Source organism: Hippoglossus hippoglossus, chromosome 1, assembly GCF_009819705.1.
Source record: "Hippoglossus hippoglossus isolate fHipHip1 chromosome 1, fHipHip1.pri, whole genome shotgun sequence".
Classification (NCBI taxonomy): Eukaryota; Metazoa; Chordata; class Actinopteri; order Pleuronectiformes; family Pleuronectidae; genus Hippoglossus; species Hippoglossus hippoglossus.
In genome coordinates, this window is record NC_047151.1 from 2,597,784 (window position 1) to 2,625,074 (window position 27,291).

Sequence of the window (27,291 nt, forward strand, 5' to 3'; positions counted from 1 at the left end):
AAGCATTTTATGATTATTATTGTGATTGTTTATTTGTACTGGTGTGTGGTAAACAATGATTGAATGTAATTAAGTACATGTACTCAATTACTGTATACAAATGTGAGGGGCTACATAACTTGAGTGTTGCAATTTCATGTTACTTTAAACATCTACTCCATTAGATCTCAGAGGCAAACATTGTATTTTTAACTCCACTATTATTTTCTATCTCGCATTAGTCGCTAGTTACTTTACGAATTAATATTTGTGCTTTTTTTTATTATATATTAAGAGAGAACAGTGAAACCCTGCTAATACATGTGTAATAAAAAGACATAATACCATACATTCATTGTAAAAATGGCCAAGTTAATGTCCAGTCAGCATCATTGGAAATTAAGTTTAAATGTAATTACGATTCAGATAGTTAGCTTCGAGCAATGTGGCTGGAAACAAAGTCTTAAACACTAAGCCTGACTGAGATCATCACAATGTACACAGGCATGTTGTTAATCTTACTTACTGATAAACAAGCGACCATCATTTACCATTTGCAACCTATAATGTTATCCCTGTATTTTTTTTCTCCCTGTCACTGTGCGTTTTAAATACTTCTGCATGAAATCTTTAATGACATCACTGGCGCTAAAAACACCAGGCCTATCTGGTCGTTGCAGTATTCTCTCTGTTAAAAGGGGAACGTCCTTCTTTTTTCACCCGTTTTGATGAGCTGCTATACCACATGGAAGTGTTCATGCAGCATAGAGGGACCCACAGAAACTCGGTCAGTTTGTAAGAGAGACTGGACTTTGAGAGTGTGCAAGCAGCGAGAGAGAAGAGAGCAGGGCTCGGGTGCCAAGCAACGGAGAGAAGGGGCAGGGGGCAGGGGGAGGTTGTGATCGGGACTGTCATTTAATGCTCAGTAAACAATCGTGTTGAATTTAACTCGAACTTTTAAAACCCGGACAATAACAAGTAAGTAAACCACCATAAAAAGGTGCATAAACGCTCTTTTGTATTAAAAAAGGTATGTAAACTGTGTTTATGTGGGTTTACTCCCCACTACACCGGTCGTCCTGTCCTGTCACTTTAACGTACAGTCTGCCTTAAAGAAGCAGCGACATGGCAAGCAACCATCACATCCAACAAAAACACAGCAGCAGAAAAACATGGCAAATGTGGCACTTTTAACACTGTCGTCTGTTTGATGCTGTGTAGGCAGTTTTTTTTTTCCTGAAAACTGCTATAAATAATTGAAATAATGATGCAAGCAACATTTGGAGACCGTAAAACCAGACCAAAGAGCTTACGTTTAAAAAAAAAAAGGGGAGTGGAGCTGTGGGAAGTGCGATTTAAGTGGATTTATACGTCAGAATACAGTTTGCCAGCATCTATACAATCACCATAAACCATCTTCTAATTTAAAAACCTGATATTTTCATGACTTAAGGAAATGATCCCATGGGAGAATTAGACCACATGCACTCATTTAAAAAAACGCAATAGATTAAAACATTGCTGTCAATTTATCTGAAAAGGCTGCAATTCATAGAAGGTATAGAGTGTCTTTATGGATCAGCAGGGGATTGCCAATTATCTAATGTGAAGCAATTTTACATTCCACAATATATTACATGGGTTAATTATTAAATCACAGCTCTGTGGAATCAGGATTTCTGGCAGTACAACACAAACATGACACAATCATCATGAGCATCAGCCTCATCAAGATCATCATGCAGTCAGTCACTCAGAGCTGTTCATGGTGAGACGAGGGAGAGGAAAAGAAGTGTTGATACAGTGAATTCAAGCCAATCAGAGGGATAATTGTCAGAGAGCCACCTGCTAAATCACCTCTCAGACTGAGGGAAAGCTAAGTGGGTGATGTAGAGCCCTGATGTCAACAGAAAATTAGCTTCCACAACAAAGGCGTGTGATTACAGAAATTGCCCTCATACAATGTGATTAACCAATGAAATAATCCCCGCAAATTTAGGAAATAGTTGTCAAATCTTCTGAGTGGGAATAGCACTATTCATTTTAGGGGGGGGGGGGCGCAAAGAGAACAGGGGCCTTCTGGGAAAAGACATGACAACTAAGTGGAAGAACAAAACAACTTTCACGTACTTTGCTGATTCCCCTCTGGTCTGACTTGAGCCGTGCCTCGTCTTTGGAACATTAGGTCTGTGAAGTGCAGTTTGTCAGGGTCTAACAGCAATAAATGGGGTGAGTTCCATCTTCCCGTGTGTAATGGGTCGGGTGGATCAGACACAGCAGTGTATCATCTAGCTGTTGTTCAGCCTCAGATCAAGAACAGAGCTGTGACCATATGACAAATGCAATTAAAATGCCTTATCATCTCATACTGCATGCTGAAATGCCTTAACTACTGCGGCATGGTAACAGGAGCTGCACACAGCCACCCACACACACACACACACACACACACACACACACACACACACACACACACCATGCTGTGCAGAAGAAGTAATGGCACTGTTAATTACCTCACCAGTGCCACTGCTGCTGGCCAATATCTCACTTCTTTCACTCTCTCAGTCACACCTGCCAGTGTGGGAGTGATAAACTGGGTTCACCAGGGAGTGGAGAAGGAGGGAATTCTACTTCCCTGCCATGAATGCTAATGCAAACACATACAATAGCTAGCCAGTAAGCTAACAAGGTCATTACGAGTCCAGAGGTGCAAGGCAGTGAGCCCCATTAAGCATGCTGTTTATACTGTGTGTCTGCTGTCAAGAAGATACACAACCACCTCCTGTAACACAAACTCTACAGCACTTCTGCATGTAAAGCAACAACAATACCTGTTGTATTGTGGACAAATATATGACTCACACATGCTTAGTCAATGTTAACTCTAAATCAAATGGATGTGGCTAGTAGTGTCAACATGGATATTAAATTGAATATTATCAGCAGACTCAGCAGTTCCCTTCAGCTCTACAGAGCGTTTTAGTGTTTTCCAGCTCATTCTTCTGATTGAAGGACCCAATACTTTAATGGTTTGGTTAATTCCCATACTGCTTACATCAACCTCGATTCAAGAATTAAAGGTCTGTTAAAACATCAATACACAGCCCGCACATCACCAAACAACTGTCAGACAAGGTGTGTGATTATAGCTGGTGAACAGGCATATGTTTTCCTTGGAGGAAGGAAGTTGGTGGAGATAAAAATAGAGCAAAAAATGTACCTGATGCATCATGTCACAAAGCAAAAGTTGCCCTCAAACTGGTTTCCTGACCATGACAGTGAGTTCAGTGAATTTCAGTGCCACCCCTTTCTAACCAGACCTGAATCCAAGAGAACACCTTTGGTCGAACAGGAGTTTGGCAGCATGAGTGTGCAGCTGAGATGTTGAGATGTAGTCATGTCAACATGGAGAAGAATCTCCAAACATGTCCACCATCTGGAACCCATGACGCAGTGAACTGGCTGAGAGCAAAGGGAGCCCTATACCCAGTGTCCTAATGAAGTGCTTGTAGAGTGTTGAACCAAATCAAGTAGTATGAAATAATACCTGAAGGTCAGATCAGATTTGATCATCAGCAGATCATCATGTATTTGATGATTATATTTAAATGCTAGTAATGATAATAAAATATAAAGAAACAAAACAAGGTCATGGGTCCAGCTAATTAGAGGAGACATCCCACAGAAACACCAGGTAAAAGACACACTCTATATTCTAATGAAATGCTGTGATTCTCTACTTCTGCTCGAGAAGGAAATACAATATGAACGAGAACCAGTGCTTATTTTTTAATTATCAATCATGTTGGAGCTTGATTTTTTTCAGTAATAACTGATAAGAGTGACATTTTTTGTTTGACTGTTATTTGTTAAAACAAACCTTTAACAGCATCAGAAAAAAACTATTTAGATCATTTTGCAATTTTATTCATTATATTAATGAACAATAATTACATCTAAAAAATTAAAATATCCTGACCTAAATCCCTTAAATGGATCACAAAAACCCAAAGTCTTTATTGTCCACTTCCCATTGTGGAGCTTTGTCTGCCTGTTTGATGCCCAAAGTAAAGTTTAGTGGAACCCTTTCAAAGACCTGACAGTCAACTTTGGCAACATGCAGGTTCCAAATCCGTGTTCGAAATTTTTATTTACAGGCAAATATTTGGCTCATATTCGGATCAGAGGTGGGTTTTTAAAATGTGAGGTTGTAGAGTCCTGGTTCCAAACAGGGTTATACTGCAGAGTTATAGAAGCCAGAAAATGTCGGCGCATGAAACTAAAGGTTGGGTCACTGGTATCGATTAACAGCCCAAGTAATGCACTACATTCTCATTTTGTGCAATGGGACATAAAAATCTGAATTTATTGCGTAATTAACCACAAGCTTACAAAGAAAAAAAAAACCTTTTGCTCCACTGTTTGTGTTTGGTACATATATGTATCTGTACTTTACTGCACATCTTATGAGGCAGTGAGGGAGTAATAGTCCCTGTAACTTCCCATAGATTCAGCCAATGGAAACCTCAGCGTGTTCATGCCCAACCAATTTCAGCAAGTACCCACCTCATACAGGTCTAGCATCTGGTTCCCTCCGATACCCTTAGTGGTCTTAACATTTTCCATGGCCAAGGTGAAGTAGATCCCTCTGGTGTCCGACAGGTAGAGGTTGTAGGTGTCGTTCTGGTTCCACTCCTGCACCGCCGCAAATACCTGCTTCTCATCAGTGCTGACAATGTGTAAATCCTATCAATGAGCGGGGAGAGATGAAGAGGAGTTATGACTGGAGGCGGGGAGGTGACGGATTAGAACATGCTGACCCTGTGGGACTGGTCATGAGATCAATGCTGTGGTGCGAATATAAATGGTTGGTGACATACGGTAAGGTATAGCTCACTCCGGGGCTCGCTCTGAATGTCGTCCTACTAGAAGTATGACTTTAGAAGGTTTCCAGCTTTTGAGGAAAAACAAACTCTACAAAAAAGAGCTGGTGACATACCCAGGACTTAATATATTGTTTTCAACCAACCTACATAGCATTTTCCCACGACAGTATCAAATTCAAATGCTTTTGACAAGATGGAAATGTTTAAATAATTCAATTCATAGCCTTCTGAAATAAAAATGTGTGTGAGTCATAAAATGTAAAAAAGTAAGTACTCGTCAAGCTAATTTTGCTGCAACTTACCTTAGGCAGGGAATATTTTGGCAGTTTTATTTGTATAAACGAGTCTCTCTTGTAGGACACATAATAGTTGGCTCGACCCGATGTAGGAACCTGCACAAAGAACACATCAAGTACAATGAATTGCTTATACTGCAGTGTTTCTCCCCCCCTATTATCAGGAGCTGTGGTTTAAATTTCACATGCCTTTGGCGACATTAGATTTCCACAATGTCCCTTAGCACTGCTGTGATGGAGATCTGCAGGTGAAAGTGCACATCAATCCACCTCTCTTTGTCCTGCTGGTTTTCAAGGTGCCCTTGGATACAGAGGTTATTTTTTTGATTTTCTATTTACTTTTTTATTTGCCCTCGGCCCTCCTCCTGCATTCAAATGATACTGCCCTCCTCAGGTGTCAATGCACTTGGTTGCCAAGTGGACTTTGGTAAATATCTCGTAGGACAATCAATAGTCTCATTACTCTCTGTCAAGAGAAATCTTTATGTTGCCTAACAGAGCCTCATCTGCTGTTGAGGAAAAAAAAGTCATCCTTAATGATCTGGACCCTTTGCAAACACTCTGTGCTGTTGGTTGTTAGCTTATGCAGCAAAAAAACACAGGGATGGGGACTGCTGAAGAATTGTCATTAGCCTCGGGGCTATGGACACACACACACACACACACACACACACACACACACACACACACACACACACACACACACACACACACACACACACACACACACACAGCGAGACACACTAGCCTAGTGATAATGCAACTTCATAATCCACAGTTCTCCCATTTCAATAATAAAATGAAATCCATTCGAGGAAAACCTTCAAATCAAACTTGGCTCTCTACCAAAGAGAAGCAATATCACCATTAATGTTGTATGACAGGACGGACTTTTTCACTGATCTCATAAGTTCTCTGAATGACTCGGAAGAGAGAAATCAAGCTCAGAGGGGAAATACAGAGGCCTAGCAGTAGGCACTGCGGAACAGACCCACATACATTTGAGTGAAGGAGCAGGAGATCGATGAGGGGGTAACCAGAGGCAGTTTGAACTTTAAAAGGAATTGGTATGATTGATTTCCCCCCCCCCCCCCCCATCCCTTTCAGAATCTTTCGCCTGTAACGCATATGTGTTAAAAGGTGGAGGTTCTCGAATTGAGGGGGAGGTTTAGGTTGAGTGCTTGTGAGTTTAGTTGAAAGACTTGAGAGAGGTCAAACAGGATTGAAAGATCTTTGGAGAACAACTCTATTTCTTAATCTAATGTACTGCCAAGGGCAGTGAGGCTTTCGAAGGAAGGACTTGCCTGTAGGTGGCATCCAACACCTAGAGGAGTAAAATTATGAAAAACTACTACAACAGAAAATACTATTAAAATGTAGAATTTATTGATGTGACGACGTTAGCATATTATTGCTATATTTAATCTCATACTGGTACGTTTGTGACACAGCTCAGTGATTTGGTTTAGCAAAGACTGACGTCAGATCACCATGCTTGGTGTAGTGGAGAGCTGAGGGGACAAAGTTGCAGAGGATTTTTATAAATAACGATTACTAAAGCCGTTTTGAGACATGTCTTGCAGAAGATCTTTAGAGAAATGTTCAAGGAACACCCATGTTACTCACACACATGCACACACACACACACACACACACACACACACACACACACACACACACACACACACACACACACACACACACACACACACACACACACTCGTGGGCGGTGAATCAAGCAGGGTATCTCCTGCTCTGTTCTCACATCAGCACGACTTTCTGCAGACTTTACACTTGGGGGCCAGGTGGAGAAAGTCCGCAGACAGTTTGGAGGATCTTGGACATTTGCATTCAAACATACACCTCTTCAGAAGAAACTGCCAAGGATTTCAGTGCATGTCTGTTCCAGTTATTCAAACCTAGTCAGACTATGCAACTCTGTCTATTACCAGTTTAGGAGTAGCCTGTTGTGAAAATAGTGAAGGTATTTGTAGTCAGTGTTTTTAACATATTTGCCTTTGCAAGAAGACACATTTTGAACTGATGAAGAGATAAACAGAAAACAGAACTGCATCCTCCCCACTCAAACACGGGTACTGCACCTTTAACAGACATCGAGCACCATAACAGTTTCTCAAGGTACATTTGAATCAAATTGGTGTTGTCATGGACTAGTTGCGTAATTATTCTGACTTTTCCTGTTAACGTTTAAATGCATGAAACCTCATTTACACAATGTCAAAGTAAATAATATTCACGCTGCAGAGAAAATTTAAATACAACCCATAAATTGCATCTGTGTTACTTGGAATTCAGGACATTACCATTTCAGATTTTTCTGTCTCACAAATCATGATTAATATGACACACTGGGCAGTGGCTGGGATGATAATTAAAAGTACTCCTGGCTTTACTAAAAAACAAAGCTCAAGTGTTCAGCTGAGGTTAAAGCAAACATTCTAAAAGGTTTTTTACATTTTTCTTTTTTTTGGTAAGCAAAGTATTTTATAACAGAGCTATTGTACTTGGAACCTGATTTCCGTGGCAGTCATGTTAAAAGTAGTAGCACAATAGCTGTGTGTGATGGAAATTATCTCATGTAGAATAAAATCTGATCAAATTTAACTATATCTACTAAAAACCTAAATAAATTTGCCTTTTTTTTTTTTACCCCATAAACATTGTGGGGCTACAGCTCCATGGGGCTCCATTCAACTACCGTGCAAGCACCCTCATACACAACCTGGAATATTAATATATACATTAATATGTTAGCTAGAATGATTTGAAGCTGTTCATAGCTTCTGCTTATGTCCCTTAATGGTTCAGAAGTATCTTAACATGGCTCAGGAAATTAAGACTCTGCAACACAAGTCCTGACATTGATTAAATCCTCGCCCACATTTCATACAAAATAGCTAAAATAAGATAGTTACAGACTCCCCAGGATATAATATTAATTTTGTGCATACGGTTGAACCTCACCTGTATGAATATGTAGTCGTCCTGGACCACCAAAGAGCTGATGTCGATGTATTCGAGGAACGGGTAGTTCCTGTTGGCGTCCGTGCACATCTGAGCTCTGCATGTGACATACTGCACATCTGTCACATAGGAAGACACATGGGATGCATGAGAGGTTTATGGGTAGAAATGTTGCCGTACCAAAACCTTATCTGTAACAAGCAAGAACATCTTCTCTGTTCAATCTAACAATGTATGTTCCCTAATTGAATTACAGTGGTTTAAGAAATGTTAAAGAGCTTTTCACTTTTTGCACACTTTATTGTATGGATTTAGTTTTAAATTTGTAAAACTGCCATTTCTGCCAACACCTCTCAACACAATAACCCATATTGACGAAGTGAAAACAAGTTTGTACATTTAAAAAAAACTTGTTAAAATCAAACCTGAAATCTGGCAAAGTATTCAAAACCTTGCAGGAGCTCCTTTGGCAGTTATTACATTTTCGAGTTTACTGTCACTACAATATTAGCACACTTGGATATGGCCAGTTTATCTCATTCTTCTGTGCCGTCTCCAGGTCTCTCCACAGATTGTCTATGGATACTATACTGAATACCGAACCACCACCCCAGATTCAGGTTGGGTGCTCTCGAGCTAATTTTCTCCAAGGACCTCTCTGAGTTTGGCTGGTTTTATCCTTCCCTCAGTTCTGGCCTTTCTCCCTGTCCCTATTACTGACAGCCATGCCCCAAATAACGTAGTCACAATCATGCTCCAGTGTAGAGGTGGTGATGGCCAGGTGGTGTTCAGATGTAGTGTTTGGAGTTCTGCAAATCGTTGAATTTAATAAAGCATCTTTTTCCCTCATCCTCTCAGAGTCCTTTAAATGTCATTGAGTAAACTCCAAACAGTCTGTTATATACCTTATACCCAAGACTGACTTTTGTATAACCACTCTACCATAATGGCCAATTAATGGAATACTGGAAGGTTTTCTGAAGAGGACCTGTTCGAGGGACTATTGACTCGACCCTCTGACCAAGGACCTTCTTGCCCAGTTACTTATTTTGGCCAGATGTCTAACTGTAGGAAGAGTCCTGGTGGTTCCAAACTTTTTCCACTTCTCAATATTGAAGCCACCATGTTTCTGACTGATGGGCAGGAAAAGTAATTCTATCAATTTAAAGTTAAAATGACAACACAATAAAGTCTGCAAAAAGTGAAGACACTTTAAGAATCCGCTGTATGTCGGCTTGTATTCTCCTCATCCATTCAGTCTGACATTTTCTCCAACTAATTGAACTCTCTTTGTTGAACCTCATCCTTATTCTTTTTGGTAGATACCTCTATCATCACAATCATCTCTGCCTGTCAATCATACAGTGGTTATATGAGAAAAAAACAATGCTTGTATCTCAGCTTATATCTCCTACTCCCAACATCCCAGGCTGGCAAAAACAGTTTCACCTATGTCACCTATGGAAGACCTTGGAGAGAGTTATGCAGCTGACATTCAGCGGGTGAAAGGGAGGAGAAGAAAGGCCATATTAATCAAGAATCATCCACCGGGTTTATTGATGGAGCAGTGCCGTTTCCCCGGGGACGACTTCTGTAGTCCGGGAGAATTGCACTCCTATAGAGACCTGTTGATTACTTCGCTTTGAGGTGCATGTGTGTGTGTAGGAGACACTCACTTCCATCTGGTGTGTGAGCCTCCATGTGGACCAGATCTGGCTCCTTGTCTAGGCCCGAGACAGACCTTGGAGAGAATGACAGACCATGGGAGAATACATAAACATAATGATGAAGAATAGAAAGGCACGTGAAGTGGGAAAAAAGACCGAAGAGCTGTCAGTGCAAAAGGTGGAGCAGAAGAGGAGGGAATAGAAAGGGAGAGTGGTTTTGTTCCAGTTCCAGGTGCTTTCTTAGAGTTAATAAGGAGATTACAGGAAAGTCTTTTTTTTCCCATATTCTAAATGCCACATTATCGATATCAATTACACCCACAGCAGCTCTTGACAAGTTTTAAACAAAACAAATTGACCCGGGTGGTGCAGGGTCAGCACACTCCCCTAGTACGAGTCTATCACCTGGTAACATCCTGCTCATTTTACTGCTTGTGGATTACACTCAGCTTTTCCATTGTAGGGATATTTCCTGTCCCTGGGAGGTTGATGAAGCCTAGTTATTGCTAGAGGAACAAAACCAGTGATGAGATGTCCTTGAAGGGGCTTTGCAGGTGAAGGGCAAAGCCAGCTGTTGGATCGTGCTCATTATTTAGGATCACACCACGACGGCACGGAAGCAGGCCCAGATTAATGCGAGGTGCGGCGGGTGTAGCTGACGGGCAATCCCGGGCGCACCCCAGTCACCTCAGAGCGATGGAGAGGAGCGATGAGCTGGAATACATCCAAGCCTTCGTTAATGATGAGTGTGCACTTTCAGATTGTAGGTACGCTTCTGGGGAGTTGGGGGTAGTGTGGGGGGGGGGGGAGCAGCAGACGTAACTGGATATGAAGTGACAGGGACGTCCTGGATCCATTATTCGTCATAGTTCCTCACTCTGTATGTGCACTTCTGTATCTGTATCTGTACGTTTGCATCTGTAGAAAAAGCACCAACCTCTCCTTCTACTGCTGATGCAAAAGTAATAATCTCGTGTTTATGTGCAATATGACCGATCTGAGCGGGGCCTGTGTGAGAAATGAAGTGGAATGCAACATGCCCTCGGACGCTGAATGTTAAGTGCGTTCTGAGGAGGAGATTAATCTCTGCCTGCTCGTATCAAGGGGTGGAGGATGTGCAGAATTTTAGTAGCACCACCAGTCAGTCACACACCTTGTTCCGAGCCATCAATATCACTTGCCCAGTCGCGCAGAACACGAGCAACGGTTTCTGCATTTCCGAGTAAACGAAACTTTTGGAGGAGAAATGGAGCAGATTTTTTTTTTTTTTAAAAGAGAAGAAAAAAAACTGAGTGACTCACCAGTAGAATCTGTTTGGCGTTACGCGTTCGTGGATGAGCTGCCATTTTCTTCCAAAGTCCATCGAGCTGTATAACTGCAGAGATATCAGAGTGGAAATGAATCCTTGTTAGACTTGTTAGAGAGATGAATGCATGTTTCCACACTGGTTCGGCCTTTAATTAAAATGGCCGATTTAAAAGTTTGAATGGAGATGGGTGAGCTTGGGGAATGGCCACATAATTCCTGGGTGGAGGTTAGTCGGGAGATACAGGCTGACACAGTGCTGAAAGGCTATCACCATTACCCACTGGCCATTCAAGCTAACATATTGTCACGGGCATCTCTATTGCCCTCGCCCGTTACAAATGGCAGCGTTTGGTTCAGAGGAAGCACTTTCTAAGTATAGTATATGAAACCTGAAATATATATGACATTAATGTTGGCCCCTTTTAGCTTGATCAGCAGATACTTCACTTTTATTCAGTTAGGTGTTGGACTGCTGTAGTATTAAAAAATGACTGTTTGCTCAGCACCCAATCAGAACCAAGGTCCTACAGAATGAGCCTCCGTGAATGCAACTGATGATAAATGGCTGTGCTGACGCGGAATTGTACAACAGGGAGCCAGTGGCCCAATTTCAATGTACTAATTACATTTTCTGGTGCTCGGGCAAACAATTAATAACCCAGGTGCATTTCCCAACACTGTATTGATTGATGTCACAGAAACAGCAGCCTTACACTTCGCTGTATCTCTGCAGTGTTGTTCCCTCGCGGTGCAGTGAGTCGGTGGCCCCGGTTGAGTATATGCTAATGTTCCTACTTGTTGCCTTTTATCACGGCAAATCTGACACTTACTCTGATAAAAGGATACACATTTGTCACTTGCTCTAAATGTATTCGTCAGCTCCGCACGGGGAGATCTATCTATGTCAGCAGGTGTGCTTTCCATTTAAAACTCGCAGTACATTAGCAATGATCTGAAAAGTTGCAACCATACATGTGCAGGCCGCAGGAATAATACGTCTTTAAATTTCACTCTGTGGATTTCACATTTGGATGTCAAAATGCTAACTCGGGAATATCCCGTCACATAATCAGCACTTGAAAGCCATGTGTCTGGTTTGGAGTGCTTGACAAAGATAAACAATGAGGGAAACCAAAGCATCTCTGTGTGCCCTGTGCGGTTAAGGAATGAAGTATATTCTTGGGGCAAATATTTGTCGAAACCTTTATGAAGTTGAACCGTCGAACGTACAGTACAGTACCCACAGGCACCTTTTAAACAGGCAATTTGATTTCTAATTCTCCCAACCTCAGTAAAACGGTAAAAAAGTTCCCCACCGGACACTTTGTGTTGGTGTATCAGGGCGGCGAGCAGGGTCCCTCATCACTTTGGACAGTGACATATGATGCCAGCGGGCAGGCTCAGTCGCCCCTCTCACCATTCGTCAGTTCAATGACATCTTAAATTTCAAAGCCTCTGAGCTGTCACAAAGTAAGCTTCATAGTTTCCCACTCACTTCAATAAATCAAAAGCCCGGCTAGCCAGCTGCCACGCCACCAATGGAGTCAGTGACAGCCGCGGGAGATGACAAAGGACGGGAGCTTAAATGGTGACAGAGGAATTGCAGAGAGCGGGTTTGTTAAAGTCGTCTTTTTACACCGGTGAAGGCTTTGGAAAACATTTGCTCTGCTCTGACTGGTGCATCATTGTGCAGGTAGCTCTGGTCATTGCTGTGATGAAGAAAATCACTGTCACACTTGTGCAGGATTACTTTCATCAGAAATTTTTCAAATTAGTTTAAATGGACATAAACAAAACAAAAAGGTGAACTTTCACATTTTAATCTGTGACTAAATGAACAATAATTACACTGAAGAGCGCTGTGAAAGAAAGAGAAATTAACTAATTACTTTTTATTGTTTGTATTCAAAGATCTGTGGCCATCATACTGCACAATAAAAGCTTGAGAATCATAAAACCTGCAAGGGCCTCCAACCAAAATCTCTCAGCTGACAATTTAATGGCGGTGCTCCTGTAGCTTCAGGGTTGAGTAATCTAATATAAACGTAATATTTTTACTGTATTTTAATGGTGATGTTATCATTACTTTAAGTATGGTATTTTTATACTCTCAGTAGGAATGAATGCAGAATGAATGTAATAAACATTGCCCACGGTGTTGGCTCATGTATTATTGTTGAAGGGTTTAGCTGCTTGTCTCAGGCTGATACCAGACATGGAGCAGCATTATACTGAACAAAGTCAAAGGGTCAAAGAGCTGTTCGACTTCTCTAAATGATTAGGAAAGGAGCTTCAATGCTTCCTAACTCATCTATTTTAGTAGGAAACATCCGACCATCCTTTATGAAAGGAAAGGAGAGAATGTTGCCCCACAATTCAGTGCAGCAGCAACATTTAAAGTGACACAACCTCATAGTGGCACCTGGACACACCCACGTAAATATAAAAAAAATAGAAGAGCTGTTTAATTCTCGTACCCAAAACTGAATCCTCACATGATCGTCTGATTTCTGCTCTGTCACATCTGTCCAGTCAGGAGTCACAGTGAACAACCCATATAATTAACTTATTGATCATAACATCATCATCTCAAGTCAATACACATATAAAAGTAATTTTCAACCCCAGGATTGTTGAATGGACACAATCATTTTTTATTCTCCACTTATATAAGGATTTCTCCATGTGTCATCCTCACATAATTATATAATTTCAACACTTCAGTCCATTTTGTTGTATTTTCATTTTCAATTAAATCTGTTTTGATGTTATTTCCTGTGAGTGGGTAATGATTAATTTTTCCCTTTGTATCAACTGAAAACACATTTTCTCTAGATGTGTCATTCTGTTTTAAACAGTAAACTTCATTCTAACTGTCAGCGCGCAGCCTACAGCACAGAGTGTTGTGGAACATTTTGTGTGTATCTTCTGTTATAAAGTTGTTGTGTTTGTAAACCGTGGAGTGTAATTGGAGTCGGACTGTCTCCGCACAGTGGTTCTCTTTTCCCAACTTCTTACGGCTTCTCCTTCACATCTTTCCTTGACTCCTTGACGTTTTCCATCAATAGTGGTTAGGAAAGGAGATTATTCGGACTTTCCGAACGCACCCAAAGACTGAATGGAGCTTCTGAAAATATAGTATTAATGGGTAGCTGCACTAATAAAGGGACCAAGACACCCAATGAGTGGCCGCAGACAGTGGCGTTCTCTGCTACATCGTCAGCAACAACCAGTTACAATTTCCCATCCCAATTTCTCAACTGGTATGTGCCACTCTTGCCCCATATTAGATTCACCAGCTACTTCTGTCTCAACTCTCTCCCGGCTTATCTTGAGGTTCGATGTTAGACAGGACCTGTATTTGCATCAAGGCCATTCGATTGACTTGCGCCTGCACTGCTGCTTTGAAGGTGAGCTTATCCTAACTTCTCCCACATGCTCTCAAGCAAAGCAAAGTAGATGTGCAAGAATAAAGTTCAGCAACACATGACGTCACACGGTTCAAAGTGAATTTCAGTCGAAGCCTCCAACGTGGCCGTGCGACTGCTTTCATAACAGGACGCTAAGACGACTGGAAAATGGAACACACGAGAAATTTGTGAAAAGACCAAAGCTACATGTGAATAACAGTTCTTCAACATTTGGCAGGATAACCAATTGATCCATGCAGAGTACAGCAGCACAGCTTGAGGGCATATGTGAGCAAGCTTCCTTATCTCAGGAATAATTCATGTTAATCAACACACAGGGAAACACACCCCGGCACTGTTTACACATGAGGTGTGTCAAAGCCGAAACAAATGTCTCACTCTGCGGTTTAGATCAGAGTTAAGGTCTTCGAGGGCCATGTCTCATAAGAAATTCATTCCAGGCAGCTCTGGTTTTATCACATTTAGCCATCTAACAATTTAAGTTGTGCTGCGGGCATGCAGGCATAATAAACAGGTTTTGTTCCACTACTCTTAGTTTAGGATTTATGCAGGGATATTGGATTTTATATGTATAGCGAATAAATCCCATGGTTTATGTATTGGTCTACATTAGGTTTTTCTTCTTGTCGCCTTAACTTGTGCTTTAAAGGAAACACATCCACACAGGGAAGTAAGGTACATCAAACACATATGGAACTTAGATGAGAACTGATTAATCTAAAATAAGAGTTTACTTATAGACCACTGAAATATGAACCTCTTTTTTTCTTTCATCCTTGAGGGAAATGCACATTATCGCATCTGATGTTACTATCCAGCTATTTGTGGTATGAGAGCACATTTGCTCAAGATAAAATATGAATCAGAATAAAAGATAAATGACTGCACTACAGTGGCTTTCCACATTTGAAATCCGTAAGGAAAGAAGTGTTTGCAGCAGTGGCGGTGCGGTAGACAGAATGACATGGGTTTTCAATGTTTAAGGAACACCCATGTTACTCACACACACACACAGACACACACACACACACACACACACACACACACACACACACACACACACACACACACACACACACACACACACACACACACACACACACACACACACACACACACACACACACACACACACAGCTGACTAGCACAAGCCATTCGTTAGCTTTGAGACAGCTACCAAATCTACTGGTTGTCACAGACAGAACTGGCCATGATCATAATCTTGGCTTTGCCAAATTCTCACTGTGAACTGTCAAAAAAGCCTGCAGTGAAAAAGCGGAGAGACGGAGACAAAGCATTACTCTCACAGCAGATGATAAAATGTGTTGGACCTGTGCAACCAATTAGTGGCAGGAGTCCTGTGCTGGACTTTTTCTTTTAGTCCGCAACAGCAGGTTCCCACAGGATATTCCAACCATTACTGGATGCACCACGCTACTCCCGCCCGCTCCCGCAGAGATTCTGACCACATGGGCCCACACAAATGTTCTGTATGGTCAGTGTGTCTGCTCCGTTCTGCAATGGAAGTTGGGATTTAGTTTGAGGCAGTGGGGAGGGAAAGTGAATAAAAAAATCTAAAGGCTAATGGCCATACTTCTCCAATTCTCTAATCCAAATCCTTCCTTTGCGACACTTCAAACCAAAAGCAGTAATGTTATTTTAAGGATCAGATTTACAATACAGACTTTAATATTGTGTAGAATGACAGGGAGTGTTCATTGAATGTACAAAAATAGCATATTTTTACCCTGACCTCTTGTGATTGCATGCAATGTGTTTAATTTATGCAAATTCCTACTGCAAAGCAAGCGTGATTAATGGAGTTTCATCAGTGATGCAAACTGAATTGATTAAAAAAATGAACAGCAGCGTTTCTTTGCAGAGACAATATCTGCCACTGTAGATAGTTGATCTACAACATCAGCAGTTACCCCAGGGACTATTTCTTTTTAGTAAGGGTAAAAATCTCATGTAGCGTGATGATGACTTTGCACCAGCTCCTATATGAGCAAATTTATATAATTTAATTGATAATCTGACTCAGATCATAAAGACGAGAATTTCCGATCTCTGTTCTCTCCTCCTAAAGACACAACTGCACTACCAGGTGTCCCAGCGGCCTTATCTACAGTCGCGTGTGTGCAGGCGCACAGTCAGCATGTTTCTGATAGGTTGGTGTTGGAACCGGCGCTGGTTCCTCAAGTTTTTATGCTGAACTTTGTTATGAAAAATGGCGCTAGTTATACAATGCACAATCTACAAACATTTATTTAAAAGAGTTATTTAACAAAATGAGCATTTTATGCACTGTTCTTCTGATCAGCTGGCTGTTGATTTGACTTAAAGAAAAGAAAACATCATGCAGGAAAGTTACTTAAATGTGCAAAGGTGAAAGAACTTATATTGATAAACTTAAACGGTGAGACACTTAGGAGAAAGGATGACATGAACTAGGTGTAAAAGTGAGATAACATCAGTTCATAGGCTGGCTTCCCACATCTTGGCTCAGTGAGGCCTGAAGCTAGCTGAGGAATCCGCAAGACATAAATAAAATGTTGTTGTTTTTTATTTTTTGTTCAGGTAAATTGGGGAGGAGTTCTGAATCACTGGCCACATCTCTTTTTTTCCCCAAGTCAGATAAACAATCTGGACGTCTGAAAAATAAGGATTTAAGTTACTTAATTAAAAGTAACTTAAATTGGTCGCGATAATTTGAAAAGTGAAGATAACTGCTCCTGTCAACAGTTAAGTTGACTCATTAAAAAATTACTTCCTACTGATTCCTTAGAAGAAAAAGGAAAAACATCCCCTGTGCTCCAACATAATAAAAACCAATTAACTAGAAGGCAATAAAAGCCCAAGAGAACTTCTTCTGACTGAGAGACATTTTCTACATTCTCCCCTTTCCTCAAATTTATTCCAGTTTCATCGCGGCTTCTGCCCCATTGTTGGGATAATGTGTGCAAAACTAAATAACATCTTTGCCATAACTCACTGCGGTAACTGAGAGCAAAGCATAGGTTTTTCCTTTTTCATTTTGCACACCTTCTTCAGAAACATTTAAGCGGCAACATTCTGCCACCAAGAAAAGCTTTGCACATCAAAGCACAAGCGGCTCCATCGACACATAAAAGTTCTGTGAAAAGAATCAAGTGCTTGGAAGTCATGGAAATGATAACGGCTGCATTAAAGGACCCTGTGTCCCACTCAATTACAATAAGTCACTTTTACAACTCCTAATTAACCCTCCCATAAATTCCCCATGCGTACTACATGTATGTACAGTGCTGTAAATCAAACAGCTCCTGTTGGCATCGCCTTGGCGTATACAGTATGCAAGGGGAGAGGAGGACTGGTTTTATACCCCACAATTTATGAGGCCTGCAAAAGACACAGCACTAGGAAAGCTCCTATGCAGGAAGACAAAGGAAAAGGGCTATATGCAACTCAACAGTCTGGAAGGATCTGAGTGAGAAGCCATGAGAACAAATAACATCCTCGTTGTCTGCAATTTGTATCTCTGAAGAAAACAACAACTGTCCATTCGAGAAGATATTTCACAGCACATGGATTTCCTGTCTATTTTACCATCGAGCGACATGTGAACGTTAACGTCAGAGTTGTAAGAGCTAATCCATCGTGTGATTAGTTGACAAACGATTTATTTGTTTAATCTCTTGCTTGAGAAGTCGATTGGTCAGATAATTCATGACATTTAAAGATGTCACAATGGATGGGAAATTGAAGGAGGGATTATTTTCTGGCATTTTTACAGACAAATGATAAATCAATTAATGAACTAACAAATGATCAGCAGATAATTATGTCTTATTCATCGAAAGCCAATTTAGCTTTTGACACCATAATCCTGAGTCAAGGTCCACTTAATACTTTTACCACTGCTTTCGATCGTTTCTAATGGTCTTCATCAGTCGTCTGTGAAGAACGTTATGAGCCAAATTGCCTGGAGGATGCAGATCAAATCTCGGGAAAATGCAAGTAAGTGAGATAGAATGATTACAATAAATTATTTTAATACTTTTCTTAACCTAACTATGAACTTTCAAGAATCATTTACATGTTCACTTTAATAATATGCAAGATATTAAGTTCACTGTATGAATAGTGACATTTGAACTTACAGCACATCAATGTAATCCTTCTGCTTAGAACACATTTACTGATCTTGTAGCGTTCACGCTATTAAACTGATCCTGTACACTGATGTGGCGTAGTCCATTAAATGGTAAATGAACTGCATTTATATACCGCTTGTCTTATCGACCACCAAAAGTGCTTTACACGACAGGTCACATTCACACATTCACCCACACATTCATTCAGCACTCTATCCCACATACGCTCACTCACCAGTGGTACAGTATTTTTCCCAAGGACACCTTGACATGCAGACCAGAGGAGCTGGAGACCATTCCATAGGCGTTGTGATTATTGGACAAACAGTTGTACTTCCTGAGCCACAATCCCCCCCCTCCATTAAGAGTATACGTATTTCTAAAGGTAACCACAGATGTAATATATGTGATTGTGACCTTTGTTCACTTCACAGCTTTCATCTTAATCACACTGTGTGCAGTTCTATACTTACTTCTGTGTCAAGAACAAATCTTCAGACTAAAAAAGTACATCATGAATTAAAAAGCACGTTGCAGCCTGAACTGCAGCCCCTTCAGCCAGTACACATTTAACAAGTTAAAATATTACCCGGTGTGATTATTAGTGTCAAACACTAATGTTTACCCAGTCAAGTCTAATAAATGGATTCCCTCCGGCTTTCTGCTTACTAACACACTGCCCCCCCCCCCCCCCCCCCCCTTCTGGGTTCCCTCTGTGATTTCTTGTTACTTTATCTTTTTGCCTTATAGGTACATAACAAATGAAGGCAATTTTGATAAGCTGACCAAGCACTGTAACAGTATGTGCTTAGAAAACCAGCTACCTACAGTATATCTATCCCATTGAAATTCCCACAATGCTTTCAATTTTAGCCTACCATGTACTATAGTACTATAGTTCCTCATATGCATAAGCCAGTTCCCTTTAAGCTATATATACTAAAGACTTGCTCTCTTCAACCTGGGCCTTCAGGCAATCACTTCTCTCCACTTAGCAATATTTATGCTGTAAATTGCTAAGCCCAATAAAAGGAGCCCTGTTCTGCATTGTGCTAGCAAGTGAACTGTATGTATTGTCCTGATCATGTGTTTCAAATTAAAGTCCATTAAAAGTGCCCTGGGAGGGGCAGGCCCGCTGCAGCCTGATGGAGCGCGGCGGAGCTGTTGCAGCTCAGGACAAGGGAACTGAGCACTAAAGATACCTGCCATCTGGAGAGTCATTGGGTTGAGAAATGCACTGCAGCAGCTGAGCAGCCTTTTTGGCTCAAGCTCACGCAATCTTTCAGTTTGGTCCAGGAAGGGGCTAAAAGTATATCTGTTCAAATAGACACACTCTGATAGATTTTAAAGAATGGTTCGGTTTGTGAAAGGGAATTAGGGACTGCCATTTTGTGTCAGGTTATCACACCCCTGATTCTTATACATTGTTGAACTTTCATGTTTGCTGTTCTGCGATGACACACATTTGTTGTCTTCCTTTTGTTTTCCCTGTTTTCCCCTGTGTCTCCTCCTGTTAGTGTGCAAGTGTGTGTGTTCTCTGTTTGTGCTGTGGATGCAGCTCACCTGGCTCTCGGCTCATCTCCCTTTCTGCAATTACAACATCAAGCTCATCTTAAGCACCCCAGCTCTTTTCCCACTCATCGTGAGATTGTATGGCCTGTTAAATGGAGGCCAGTGCCATTTCTCCAGCCACGTCATCTATCTCCCTGCAGAACCACTCGCGTGCCATACCACAGCAAACAGTCCAGCCACCTGCCAGACTTTGCCATTCCAAAAGCCCATAGCCTGTATGCCCCTCTCCATTGTCCAAACTCTCTCCCATCATCCCTGTACAACCAATTTCCTCCAAATCCTTTATTCATTTTATCTGCTGTTGGGTCTACGAAATAAAACAATGACTTGCAAGATAGGGACTCAGCTGACACAGAGTCCTTCTGCCAAGCTCTTGCCACTCAGGGCGCATTAGCTGGACAGATGACAGTGCTATTCATTAAGTAGTGGATTCTTTGTGACCTTGATGGCCATTCTCTTCCTGTCCTCTTTGGCCAAAGTATTAGGCTCACAAATGGGGAGGTCCTAATGACTCGTACCACCACATCAGCAAATCACTCTCGCATGCACTTCAATGCCACCCTCTTCTGGCACAACGGATCTATTTCTCCTCTGACTCTGAAGCTGATGGCAATTTCATTGATTCATCCTCATGACTGAAGTTGGCATCTTCCTTGAAGTACTATCTGCTCGCAAATATGTTAATGCCTTGGATGATAAGCTGCTGGCCCAAATCACCCCATCACACAGCCCCTTTAAACCTCATTCTCTCAGGTCATCGTTGTGGATCAATTAAATCACTGGTAATTGCCCCACCAAATGCTCCTGCTGCTTTAGGACAAACTGGGGTAAAGTTATCCAATCAGTCTACATGTTCAGTTTTTGGTTGGAGCCAGTTTCCGTCTGCTATAGTGCTACTAGTCCAAAATATGCAGTCCCCATAGGTCAGCCATCTTTTCTGTCATCTGTTCCCTCAATGTTTAATGACCTGGCTTAAGTTTTTGTGAGCAGTGTGTGCCTGTTTTTGCCTTCACATAGACCTTATGATTGCACTATTGATTTGCTCCATGGTGCTCAGTTGCCCACCAGCTCCCTTCATAACCGGCCATGGCCTGAAAGAGAGGCTATGGAAACTGCATCCATGATTCCTTCTCTGCTGGTTTGATTGGACCCACTTCTTCAGCAAGAGTGTCTTGCTTTTTTGTTAAGAAGAAAGATCACATGCTATAGCCCTATATTGATTTCCATGGTTTGAACGACATATCCATTACAAACAAATGCTCCACTCCCCCTCATTGACTCCACTTTTGAGCCTCTCCCCCAGGCCATTGTTTTTGTCAACTATACCTCCACAACACCTACCATTTCATTCCCATCCAAGAAGGACATGAATGTAAATCCCATTTCCCAAGCCTATGTCCTCTGTGACATGATAAAACACTTCATTTTTATATATTTGCATGGGTATACTCCAGCAAAACAGAAAACATGTTGACTCTAAGATGCTCCCAAAATACAATGGGTTTTGTCACTGGACATCCCCCTTTCTGAAGGTAACACAGACAACATTCATCTCTTATGATTACTTTTCCAAAGCTGAGCATTTTGTGCCCCGGCCTAAATTGCCTTCAGCCACATAAACTGGGACCTCCTGGTTCACCATGTGTTCAAGTTTCATGAAATACCTCAGGTCAGTGTGTCAGATTGTGACTTTCTGTCAGGGCCACTGCCCGTACCTCCTCATGCAGGATACCATCCACAGATTAATGGGCAGACATAATGAGCCAATCTGGATATTGAGTTGTGCTCTGCTACTGTTCACCATCCCTCATCCTAGTGGGACACATGTCTGTCTCCATTCATGGCCACAAACCACCCGCCTTCCCCACTTAAGAGTCCAAGCTTGTCTTTGTTGGTTCTGCTGAATTTGGAGAGAGCTTTATTTGGCTTTTTGCCTTTAATTAGAACAAAATTAACGGCTTGTAGACCGCCATGGTATTCCAACGCCTGTCTACCAACCCAGACAAAAGGTTTTGTGTCTTGTGTTGCACTTGGTTTGCTGAAGAAGATACCAGACATCCACGAGAGTAAAGGTACATTGCTTATGTCAGTTTGCATGCTTGGTTGCTAATTATCTCATAGCTTGTAGCTGCAGCTCATGGAACCGCTTAAAAGTGTTTTAGATAATGTCAACCCCAGTGGGTTTAAATGCAGAAGTAACAAAAACAGGTTTTTAGCTTATATGCTTCAGTTATTGGTGGAAGTTGGTTACATTGTAACTCTCTGCACCTGATGTTGCAAACACTGGCCATTGCACTAAACGTTTATTTGATAAAAAACAACAACAATTTGGGGATTTCTTCTATGATTGTAGTTAAACCATGACACAAATGGAAATAAAATAAATTACTAACCTTATGTCCAGGAATGTAAATGCATTCTTTTCTAAATTCTAGCAGTGCCACATAACAGACTGTAACAGAGAAAGTGAAAACAAAAGATAGTGGCCCATCTTCAAACCTCCCCCAGCAAACTGATTTACTGTGTATGACGTCATAACACCCATTGAGAGTCTGTATATGTAATATATCGGAGGTTTAACTGAGGAATCACATTTAGCAGGCAAAAAGGTGTCAGCTGAAGATTACAATGACAGAAAAATGATCCTGAAAGCAAAGCACTCAGGGACGTAGACTCACTGCTTCCTATTAAATACGGTTTGAATTAAAAGAGCTTATCTAAAGGGGTCTCTTCAATACCAGAATCTATAGCCACAGACAACAATATCACCCACATTAGGCATGTTACAAAATGAAAAATGCTAATTCCTTTTTGGAGCTAATGCAAATGAAAAAAAGGAATGAAAGAAAGAAGAAAAATATAATCCTGAATAATGTCTTCTCCCTTTTTCCCAGAATACTTTATTGAGCCGGATGTCCCCATTGCATTTCTTAAAACATTTAGCCAGGATATGATTCAGCTAGAAATAATTAACAGCATAAATTTGCATCATTAGGGTGGATTAAGTCAAACAGTGTTTGCATTCTGAAGGAGTGAAGGGACTGTGCAGCTTGATCAGAGAGGCAGTTGTGCTGGTTCCTTCCCCGTTTTAGGTGGGCTGTTGACTTCCCATGGGAGTATACAGTGGAGAATATCCCTACTTTGTCTGGGTATGTATGCAGGTATTATAATACATTTTTATCATTTTGTTATTTGTGTTTGGTTCTTTGAGTAAAAAGAGCTTGCTTGAGCATGTATATTTGTTATGTGTATGTGTGCGGGATCAGTGATGGAAAGGAATGGCAGTTTCCGGCAGCAGCAGAGCATGTTTTAGTCGTCCCACGAGCCTCTTCAAGTCACAACCTGAGCAACTAAAGTAATGTGCCCATTTTCCTTAACAGAACTTCTCCCTGTTTCCCAAGATCACTCTGCTGACTCCTAAGACCCACTCTAAAAGCTAAGACAATTATAGACTTGGACAGTTTATCCAGATATGTCTGCACCCGTTTCTGTAAATCCCTTCAAAGAGTTTTCCTAAAAAAAAATATAGGAAAGGAAAAGAGAGGAGAGAAAATATACTGTTGCCCGTGAAACATCTGTCTCATTCACCGTCCAGTTTTGAATGCACACACACACATACACATATATATATATATATATGCATGCTTCTTTGAAGAGCAAATGGAGACCTTCAAACCTCACCAGCAAATATTGAATATTGTAGTGATTTAGTCATATTCAAGTATGTTGGCCATGCTTTAGCATCGATAGGATGTGTCACATTCTAAAATAAAGAAACAAGGTTAGCCAACTTAACTGCTAATTGAGTTCACTTGGACTTTAGTGAGGCTGAACCCCATCTGTGAGCAATGCAGCAATGTCCCATTGTTTCGAGATGCTACTAAATCTTACATCACCGCCTTTCGTAGTTGGCTTAATATCATTTTACATTATTCAACATCTTAACACTACCTGGATTTCCATGTGGTGCTTCTTAAGGTTACTGGTTTTCTTCTCAGCAACAGGCCTTCTCTCCCAATATTACTCAGCACTCACTTTGTCTCTCTTTGGCCAAATGTCAAATCTTCTTTTCTAACCAGGCCCCACTGTCGATGTCATGTTTTTTTTCTTGTCATCACATCTGTCTGTGCTCCTACAGCTGCACTGCATACAGTAGCCAGGTCCAGGCCAGCACTGTTGGTGGTGTGTTTATGGATGCACCACTACTGTAAAGAATCAAATCCATTCAGTTGTAGAGGAAAAGACAAGCATTTTCACTTCATGCTATGCATGCTGTACTTAAAACAATAGGCCACATATTAACAATATATGTTTTCTGTCTTTTTCCGGCGCATGCAGAAAAAGACAGAAAACGTTTGGGCAACGTTTGTGTCTGGCTATGTTTCTTCTATTTATTCTTCTATTATATAATTACTATTGAGTTCTGATCCAACTGTCAGCTCATTTGAACTTCATTTAATGTTAAACTACATTGTTGTTGTTCCATTATTTTATTATCTTTTGAATGAAACTTTAATATTTGTTTGTGTGCTACTTTTAATGTCTTTCATATGTTATTTTGTTGTTTTTCCATGTCTTTGTAAAGCACCCTAACCCATTGACTGAGATGTTTTCATAAGACACTAATTGTGTTTCTAAAGACATATGTATATTAGTTTGTAGCATGGAAATGTTACATATTATTGGTATGTCTGAAACACACACATCTGATATATTGAGGGTAACACAGAAACAACAGAAAGACATAGAACAGTTGTGCACCCAGCAGGATCAGCCATTGTTTTGAGCTCACTCACACTGCGGGAAGTAGAATCTGCCGACAAGATGGACGGCAGTCTTTTTATACCCCACCCCTGCTGTCATCGCTTCTTCGTGTTGAAATGAATTCCATTCAAGTCGAATTTTTTTTTTTCATCAACAAAAATGTAGATAGGTTTCGTTAAAGTTTTAGTCCATTTTTGTCATTCTGCACTGAAGTGGCTGTAAAATATAAATAATCCATATTCCAACAACTGTTACATGTGTGTGTTTTATTCTTTTACCTTATACTCTATATGGAGGAACATATAGCAGAGGCAATGAACCAAGGCATCATCTCTGTGTGTTATGTAGAGCACAAACCAGTATTGACCTTCTGTTGATGGACTGAGTTGTGACTTATTTAGATCAATGTTGTCATGTAACATTTTGTGGATTGATCTATTTACAGACATGAACAGATGTAGACGTGAACCCTAATCATGCCAAGGTGATGGCTGTCCAACAAAAAACCTCCTGGAAGACTTCAGAACTTCATCAGGGAACAAGTGCCACCAACAACATTACCTCAACTGAAAATGACTCTGTCAACCTAAATCGGTCATCACCATTAGTCAAGTGGAAGAGTAAATCAGCTCATCCCCATTACACGCAAGACAACAGTATGGCATGGGGACGTCATTAGGTGCAGGAGTGGAAGGAAAACTGATGAAGAGCTCACTGGAATGAGATTGGATTTGAACAAGTTCTGCCGCTGTCCTGGGGGCCTTACGTGGCTGCTCTTTGAGCAGATAGGTGGAGGCTGCATAATGATGAGACACTTAGTTTCCTTACTGTTCAGATTTATGGGCTCCGAGGCCTGTTGCAATCATTAGGGGGATTGTGAAAGGAAAGGGGAAATGGGGTTGAGCCTATATGGGCTTGGGAGGAGGTGGAAATTGCATAGAGATTTTTTTTCTGGTAACACAGCACTTTTGAACCATAAATCTTTGATCCTCTCCTCTTTATTTGTGCAACAGCATTTTATAATGGAAAACTCGCTATGATTTCACATCCAATTAGTAAATTACTAATGTTGTCCTAAAATACATGCCTTGGCCTGGTAATAAACGGGTCATGTCCCAAGGGAACCTGGTTAACAAAAAAAACATATTACACAAGGCTAACAAGCACGAGTGGCTTTTGTTCCAGATTGACACAAACTATAGTAACACTGAAAAAAAAAAGCATTAAAAGGAAAAATATACCATGGAACATTCTTTCTTTTTGTTGTTTTTGCATAATGCAAGCAAGTAGAAGAGTAGAAACAAGTCAAAGAGGTGGTTCTCTGGCAGGGGCTACACAAACATCAGCAAAATCTTTACCACCACTAAAACTGAATGAACGGAAGTCATTAGGCTTTTGGAACACGTTGAATAATTCATATTACATAATTAAGTTAAGTCAACAGAAACATTTGCTTTTATGTTACCTGGAATAGAAAATAACTAACAGTGTTGCTCTGATGACTCTTAGTCCCTTAAGATCAGTTCAGTTTTTTTGCTTACGTTTGTTGGAGTGGAACACCAAACCATGGATTGAATAAATATAGCTGTTATTAGTTATTATAAGTGGACATTTCTCTTTTTCCTGTTTTCTGTTGTTTTCCCGTTCCTTTTTGTCACCTGTCTGTCCTCCATTGTCAGTCCTGTCTGTGTGCTTCTGTGTCTTTGACGACAACCACTCAGCTGCCTGCAGTACTCAAGCAGTAGGCCATCCCTCAGACACTTTGTGCGGCAGTACCAAGACCAATTCTACTAGTTTAGATCATTTCTTTGCCTGCTTGTTTGCTCAGTGAAAGAACACGTGGACCCGTGCTCCAGGTTCATCTGTCTGCTCGCCACCATGTCCATTTTTATCCACTTCTGCTGATTCTGACTGCAGAGTCTGCCAACCCAGACATCCGCCTGACCCATCTCCCACCAATAGCCTAATGGAGTTTGGTACATTTCGCACAAACCCACCTTCTGCCTGTTCACAAGAGTCTCAACAATAACGGTTTGGACTTGTTTACCTTTCATGTTAGTAAATCCTTTTAAAGCTTTGTTTTCTCTGGAGTTCTTTGTTCTGCTTATATTATTTACCTTAACAATAACCAGAGATGTAGTGGTGCCTATACACTGATATAAATTGTATAGTATCCACGTCTGGGTATATATATTTACCTAATAGCAAATAATAGTCCCATTACATCATGTTACAGTCTTCCACGTAATCTGTGTTCCCGACATAAA

The 27,291-nt window shown here is 40.9% G+C and overlaps 1 protein-coding gene across 2 annotated transcripts in view; it reads right to left on the reverse strand.

Moving 5' to 3' along the window:
* The window catches only part of sorcs3 (sortilin related VPS10 domain containing receptor 3), a 207,701-nt gene that overhangs the window by 50,122 nt on the left and 130,288 nt on the right, over nt 1–27,291 (reverse strand). For both annotated transcript variants that reach the window (XM_034591721.1, XM_034591710.1), the window contains exons 5-9: nt 11,115–11,188; nt 9,823–9,887; nt 8,147–8,265; nt 5,168–5,257; nt 4,546–4,725 (exon numbers count right to left, since the gene is read on the reverse strand). In XM_034591721.1, the coding sequence (XP_034447612.1) occupies nt 4,546–4,725; nt 5,168–5,257; nt 8,147–8,265; nt 9,823–9,887; nt 11,115–11,188 (528 nt within the window). The remainder of the gene's footprint in view (nt 1–4,545; nt 4,726–5,167; nt 5,258–8,146; nt 8,266–9,822; nt 9,888–11,114; nt 11,189–27,291) is intronic.